General features: G+C 54.0%; 3 protein-coding genes across 3 annotated transcripts; all 3 read right to left on the reverse strand.

Moving 5' to 3' along the window:
- Positions 1-296: 296 nt before the first annotated feature.
- Positions 297-539, reverse strand: PUNSTDRAFT_18945 (uncharacterized protein; the record flags this gene model as incomplete). The annotated part of the gene is made up of 1 exon (XM_007386618.1): positions 297-539. A coding segment is annotated over one exon (243 nt), but the record flags the coding sequence as incomplete, so codon positions are not given.
- An 816-nt stretch (positions 540-1355) lies between these two features.
- PUNSTDRAFT_20588 (DNA/RNA polymerase) lies at positions 1356-2678 on the reverse strand (the record flags this gene model as incomplete). The annotated part of the gene is made up of 3 exons (XM_007386619.1): positions 1356-1565; positions 1710-1853; positions 2154-2678. Coding segments are annotated over 3 exons (879 nt in total), but the record flags the coding sequence as incomplete, so codon positions are not given.
- Positions 2679-4543: 1865 nt separating this feature from the next.
- PUNSTDRAFT_46433 (uncharacterized protein) lies at positions 4544-6899 on the reverse strand (the record flags this gene model as incomplete). The annotated part of the gene is made up of 3 exons (XM_007386620.1): positions 4544-4563; positions 4604-5494; positions 5984-6899. The coding sequence occupies 3 exons, from the start codon at positions 6897-6899 to the stop codon at positions 4544-4546; spliced, it is 1827 nt and encodes a 608-aa protein (XP_007386682.1).
- Between the last annotated feature and the right edge of the window lie 754 nt (positions 6900-7653).

Here is a 7653-nt window from a genome sequence, read left to right on the forward strand (position 1 = left end):
TGGGTAGCGAAGTCGGTGAGCAGTTGGTGTATGTAGTGGATAACGTCGATGTCTGGTTTGGGGGATCTTGAAGCTTTGGAGTGTCGTCTTGAGGGGTTTTTATGCCGAAACCGTCTGGGGTTCGCATACGGTGGGTGTGTCACCGTTTGATACGATACTCCACCGGCATATGTCTGTGGATCGTCCATCGGCGGCCTACCAGTCCCTTCCGATAGCTCCGATACGCTGTTGACACCCTCGGCGTCAAGGTATAGCTTCAGCTGTTCTAAACCGTCAACCTGATCGAGAGGTAGCCAAGTGACATCACCGGCTTTCCATTTGACCTCAAAGATGGCCGAACGTCCCTTACCCTTATGGGACAGGATCCGTTCTATAGCCCATTCGCCACCATCTTCGCCAAAGTCTGCGACCTGCGTTTCCGAGCGTCCTGGGAATAAACGGTCATCGTTAGGAACGTGAACGCGCATTAAACTTGCGTGAAACACCGGGTGTACTCCACGCTGGGTCAGGCGCGCGGGTAGTTGTATGCGGTACGAATTGTTGCCAAAGTCCTTCTCGATAATGTACGGGCCGATATATTTGGGTATTAACTTTCGCGCGCGTCCCTTCGGAAACGATATATTCTTCGTGGATACGTAGACCATGTCGCCCTCCGTGAACGGGACTGGTCTCCTGTGCCGATTGGCGGCACGCGTCTGCTTTACGCGGGCTTCCAGGATAGCGTCATGCGCCGCCATGATGGCAGTTCTGATGCGCTGCGCAAATACGCGTACCCCAGGATATTCCGAGGCAGGTGGTTGATTCCAGATCATTGAGCGAGGCATCCGACCAGTATCTAGGAAGAACGGGGCGAACCCCGTACTGTCAGATCGGGCAGCATTGATTGCGAACTCCACCGCCGGTAGTTTCATGACCCAATCCTTCTGGTCGGGCCGTATGCATGTTCTGATCATCTGAGCCATGGTCCTCCCGGCGCGTTCAGTGGAGCCATCCGACTCAGGGTGATAGGCGCTTGACATGTTGAGCTTGATGCCGAGCAGGCCATTGAGGTGCTGCCAGAAAGTACTCGTGAAGAGGACGTCGCAATCGCTAATGATCCGTTTAGGTAACCCATGTAATCGGTATACCTCTGAAAATATCAACTCAGCTATGTCCTTTGCTCGGTAGTCCTGACGACTAGGTATAAGGTGGACACGTCCAGAGAGGAGATCAATGACGATAGTAATCTCGTCGAAGGCGCCGTCACGATTCTTCGAGATAGGTAACGGTCCCACGAAGTCTATTCCGATCGCTTCCCACGGACTCGTCGGCACAGGCAATGGATTCAGTAAACCGTATGGTTTCTGGTTACTGGGCTTACTCCGTCGGCACGTAGCGCAACTCTCGCAGTATGCCTGAACGTCGCGAACCATCGATTTCCACCATACGCTCTCCCTCAGATAGGCGACGGTCTTGGATGGTCCTAGGTGAGCTAGCATGGAGTGTGCCCTGGCGATCACGATTTCCCTCGCGCTTCGTCCGTTAATCAAGCAGTTGGGTATGCATAGTAACATGGTATCCACTTCCTTGAGGTATAGAATCTCGTTGTCAACGATAAAGTTCTTGTACTGAGCCGGGTTTTCCAATATTATCCGGAAAAACGGATCAGCGATGTACTGCCCACGCATACATGCTGCTAAGTCCGAAATCCCGTCATAGTCGGCCATAACATCAATAAGTCCGGCGGGTGCTCTATTCTCGTTATCTGATAGATCTACGATCTGGTCCTGGCCAACTGGCGCTGCCTCTTCGTGTTGTGCGATACCAACGCTACTCCCGCCCTCCTGACGTTCCGACGGGAGGAGGAGCGTCACCTTTTTGATGCGTTTCGCAAACTCCTTAGCGGTCTCGGGGCGCCCTGTTTCAGCCGGCGTATCTATACCACGAGGGCGACGAGGCGGCTTTGATTCTAACGATGGCGTAACAACGACGCGCCCTCCAGACCGTGAAGACGGTTTATCGGAACGATGTTGTTGGTGCGAAGGGAGGTGCGGCATGCCATCGTCGTTGGTATTCCGCAATTGGGCACGAGTGGTGACCGCCCGAGCCTCAAGCCCAGTGAAGATCGGGAAAGCCAAGGCCGCGCGGACCACCACATCGTCATCAAATTGCACATGTTCCGTTGGGGCGCGTACCGTTCCGGGCGACTCGTCCGAGTAGATGCGCGATAGTGAGTCCGCCAGTCCATTTTCGAGACCAGGGACGTACTGTACCGAAAAATCGAACTCGCTCATCTTTTCGAGCCATCTGGCCTGACGCCCTGTAAGATTGCGCTGATTCATGAAGTGCACCAGTGCCTTATGGTCGGTGTACCACGTGAAGGGCACACCCAGCAGCAGATCACGGTGTCGCATCATGGTTTCCAGCCCGGCGAGTAGTTCGATCTCGTGTACCGCGTAATTCTGTTGAGCTGACGATAGCTTCGCAGAATAAAACGCGACTACGGGCGCCGTCTTCCAGTCGATACCCTGTTTGATGCAGCCTCCGATGCCGGTCAAGCACCCATCAGTGACCATGTGCACGGGCAAAGCATTATCGCCGTATTTCATGGATACACGATTTACCGCACGGTGAGCTTCGACAATTTGTTTTATTTGAACGAACGCTCGTTGCTCCGTAGGGCCCCACCGGTACACCACGGTGTCCCCGGTAAGACGGTTTAGCACGTCCATCGGTATCCGAACTCCGGCGCAACCATCGGCGAGGTATCCGACCGCACCCAAAAAGCCGCGCAGCAAATCCCGATTGGTGGGCACTTTCCAGGCGGCGATCTTATCGACTTTGGCGCCATCCAGGAAGATGCCATCATGCGTTATGATGTGCCCTAGCAATTTGATCTCGTCAGCGAGCAAGTGCACTTTACTGGACGATAAGTAAAACTTATTGTCTCGTAACGTGTCGATGACTAGTTTAACACATCGTACGTGTTCGTCGAGGTCATCTGTATGAATCAACAGATCGTCGAGATACACTTCCAGCCATACTCCTATGTACGATGAGAACATATCCGTCATTACGGCCATGAACGTAGCTATCGCATTACAATCTCCTTGTTGCAATACCAAGCTAACCATTGTTCCATCAGGTGTCGCCATTAATGTATGCGGCACGTCTTCCGGTTCAACACGAACCTGCTCGTAGGCTCCCTCGAGGTCCATCGCCGTGAAATACTTACTGGCGGCCACGCGCCGTCTGATCCCTTCCTGATCAGGCAGGGGTGAGGCGAGTTTTTCCGTATTTTCGTTCCTTGCACGGAGGTCAACGGTATTTCGCATGCCTCCGCTAGGTTTCTTTAAGAACATGATCGGCGCGGAGTTGATTCCTTGCGCGTATTGCCAACGGCCTGACCTCAAGAAAATATCTCGTTTCGTGGTCCATTGATCACGAAACCCTTCCGGACATTTGGACGGTCGAAACGGGTAACGTTTCGTCGGGTCCTTGATGGGTATCCGGTGATTGATACGTCGCAGAGGGGGCAGCTCCGTTTCCGTTGCTTTCTGAAAAAGCGGCTCAGCGTATCTTGCCAGCTCTGCACGGGCCTCGTCGACCGTTCGTTCCACGATTCGGGCAGCCTTAGAGGCAAGCATCGCAATCTCAGGACCATGCCGTAGTGTGTCCGGTGCGTCGCTTCCTATTATGACTCGTGCCGGATTGAGTCCGATGACTAGTTTGTGCTGCCAGATGAATGGTGTTCCTAGTATCAAGTCGTACCCATCGACATTCATGATGTCGAACGTTCGCTTACACGCGATGCCAGCGTACGCGAGGTCGACTTCTGTACAGAAGTTAACCTTTGTTTTGGACCCTTGCGCCGCCAGCTGCACGGTGAGCTGAGTATCCATTGCCGTTTTCTTGACTCGTAGCTGATCCGCTAGAGTAGTGGACATAAAGTCCCCTAGGGACCCAGAATCTAATAGTGCGCGACACTCATGCCCGTTGACGCGGACGACAATGACTAGCGGTCGCGGAATCTTGCGCCCGTCTCGCTTAGTCTTTGCGGCGTTCCGTTGTAAGGACGCATATGAGCCTTCCGGCGGCTGGCGAGTGCGTGCGGCACATAACCGGTACGACCCTTCGGCTTGTGCATTCCAAGTTTCGGCGCTGACGTTGCCCCTGTAACAGAACTCATCTAATACACGAGCAGATCGAGCTTGCAACTCATAATCACCATTATTTGGTGAATCATCGTCGATGTCATCATTGGTCGCAGGCCCCGGACTATCGTCGCGCCCGGCGTCCGAATCATTGTCGTCGGGACCATCAGCGCCATCCTCGTTTTCATCGGGAAGGTCAGGTCGGGGTCCATCATCCGAATCATCGCTGCCGTCGCCCCATAGTTCGGGGTCAATATCGAAGCCGGCGCCAATACGCTCGTCCTCCCATTCACGGGCGAACCGTATAAATTCCAATACGCGTTTTCGATACCAATCAGCGAAACGGAAACGCTGCCGCATGACGAGAAACATAGGGCATAAGATTGGTACGTCCAACACAGGATCGTATATCACCCAGGGGGTTTGATCACTAGGTGTTTGTGTCATATAGACAAGGATTCGTTCCACACCCCGCCATACATGCCACAGATGAGGATAGGCTGCGATGTTGCGACTCATCATGAGTTCTAATCGTTCCGCGACAGGATCGCCGATCTCGTCGGTGCTCCAGAACCGCGGGTCCAACTGATGATCCACGATATCCGAGTCGGGTTGTAAACCATTAGGCGACGATTGTAGTCGGTAAGCCGCTTCTGCAATCTGAAGACGTTGGTTGAACCCCTGAGCTTCGAGGTAGGACAGATATTCCGCCTTCTGGTCTAGTCGAGCGAGATGACGCCAGTCATACGTGACCTCTACCCAAGGTAGTATGGCAGTCGGAGGGTTCCCATCGTCGTCTAGACCATCACTGCGGATGGTGGGCTCGGTTTCCATGTACAAAGGAAGTCCACTATCATCTTCCGTTACGAATCGTACTGACGCCGAGGTTACCTCCGTTAGCAATTCATCGCCATCTGCGAGTTCTACTGAATCACCGAAGGATATCGCTCCCGCGTAGCTGGGAACACCGGGAGGTACGCCCTTCTTCCGGTTCCCTTTAACCTGATGCATGCCAGGGCAATTACGAGACATATGACCAGTCTGTCCGCAATCAAAGCATCGCCCATCAGCGATGTAGGCCTTCTTGTCCTCGTCGCTCAACCGCTTTGGGCGTACAGGTCGTTTATCCTTCCGGCCATCATTATCGGACGGCCACGATGTTCGGGTCGCCGATTTGTGTCCTTCTGGTTTCGTTACGGAGTGGCCCCGTTCGCTCGCCTTCGCAGCTGCTACCTTAGCTTTCGCAAAGGTCCTGCTGCCCTCGGCGGGCTTAGTAGGTGCCCCAGACTGTAATTTCCGCTGGTTCTCATGTCTGGCGGCCGCCAGTTCTCCTCGTTCTTTCTGCTCACAAGCTTCTAGGACTAGCGCATAACTCGTAGTCTCAGGATTATAGAACAGAGCGTTATACAGGTGTTTGGTATAGCTACTGTTCAGTCCTTGGAAGAACTGGCGGACGAAGTCCCGGTCGCTAACATCCCCGAGCCGATCACGCATGTTCTCCATGCTAGCAGCATAGGTTCGTATGTCTTGTCCGTCCTGTCTAGCATTGTGGAAGCTGAATCGTACGTCGTCCAGGAATCCTTCAGGTATGCAGTAGTTGAATAGCCCTTCAAAGAAGTCGTCTATTGCCCACTCGTCAGGGATTTCGACCGTATTGTCAAAGAACTGACCCGCCTTTCCATCCAGGAATCGACGAAGCTTAGATACCGCACGACCGGCAGTTACTCGTCCATCGATCAGGTAGTCCCCTGACTCGATAACGAACTTCTGGAATTCGTCCACCCTGGGTGAGCCTCGATATTCCTTAGGAGGTACGGGTTTAATCTCAGTCTTAGGGAGCGGTTTGTCACTTTCTAATGCCATCATGGCTCGTTTCACCTCAGCAAGCTTGTTGCGAATGACCTTGCCTAACGAGCTATTCGGCATGATTCGGTCTGCAGGCCTCATAATCGATGCATGGCCGACCCGTTTGTCCTCAACCGTATTGGTGCTGTAACGTCCCGACCCTCCGAATACCGAGGCCGACGAAGTCCCGTATCCTTTAGTCAAGGCAGGGCCTAAGGTCGGCGAGTCGGTTTCCTTCGGTTTGGAAGGGGCGATACGTGCTCTGTCCGGCCGTTCCGGGTTCTGACCCTGATTATCCTTCCATTGTCGCAAGGCGGCTACCTCTTTCGTGACGTCGGACACGAGGGCACGCTCAGCGTTGAGTTGCTCCATAATCAGCCGGTTGTGCTCCAAGGCGTCTTGAAGTAGCAACTCCGTCTCTACCCGCGCACGATCGGCGACATTGACGGCCTCGCGATGGGCCGTGAAGAACTTTGAAGGCGACTCGAGACCGAGATCGACACCAGCATGATTGCCCGATCCCGAGGCGGCCTTCGTATCATGATGCTGGGTCTTCAATGCGGCATTGTAAGTGTCCAGCGCCCGTTGTTGAAGCTCTGGATTCATATCATGTACGTCTAGACCAGATATCATGACATTCTCGTCGAAGGTAGCAATCGAGTTTCCTCCATCGTCAGACTTCGGCGAGCCTAACATGCGCCCCTTTCCCTTGTCAACCTTAGACTCAGGCGAAGGGGTGTCCGGAGGGTCAGAGGGTTCTCTAGATGCTCCCCTATCCTTACGAGGGGCACCGGGTACCAATAGGTTTGTCCCTTCGTACTCCGGTTCTTCCTTGACGTTGACCAAGGGTTCTCCGGTCTCTCTAAGTAGCTCAAACGAATTCCTTGTATTGAGTTTCGGGCTACTCGACCTACGGACCATCGGAGGTGTCCTTCTACCAGTACCTCCTACTGTAGTCCAGGCACCTGAGCCGTTGCTCGAGGTGCCTTCCTTGAGTACACGGCTATCGCCCGTACTACTTAACTGACCAGGTCTAGCCTGGTCAGTGCGCAACCCGTCAGGGTCGGTCTCAGCGCTCCGCGCCGGTCCTATGGCAGGCTCGGATGGAGCAAACGGGTTGTTTACCCCATCGTCCACCGGTGTTCCGCCTTGTAAGGCCGTTGCGCGGCTACGGGTCCAGTATCGACCCGTCGAATCCCTAGGCGGTTCAGACATGAATGCTCGGGATGCGAAAAGACGTTACTAGTTCTAGTGCGACCTCCAGCGGTAGGGCGTCTCGGTTGATCAGACCGAGGGAGTCCTAGTCGAAGGAGATTAGCGATTTATCAGAGAGTATGAAACTTACAGGTACTGTCAAAAATATGTGACGCGGGCAAGCTGTCTTAGTCAGCGAGGTGCGTTCACACGGTTACTCGGGCTCAAAGAAAGACAGGGGTAAGCTGTAGTTCGATGCTCGCAAGTAAGATACAGGCAGAGGTCGACTGAGCAGTCCTTATGTACGATAGAATTGTCCAACCCTGCGCCCATGCCCTTAGCCTGAGGCAGAGGGTAACGGCGCCCTGATACCCGATTAGGCAGTCGCGCCCCGGGACGGGACGAAGCCGAGACCCGCTCCGTTACATCCGCCCTCCTGGGACGGGCACCGTTCCAACCAATCGGGCATCGTATGCGACTA

Source organism: Punctularia strigosozonata, assembly GCF_000264995.1.
Source record: "Punctularia strigosozonata HHB-11173 SS5 unplaced genomic scaffold PUNSTscaffold_11, whole genome shotgun sequence".
Classification (NCBI taxonomy): Eukaryota; Fungi; Basidiomycota; class Agaricomycetes; order Corticiales; family Punctulariaceae; genus Punctularia; species Punctularia strigosozonata.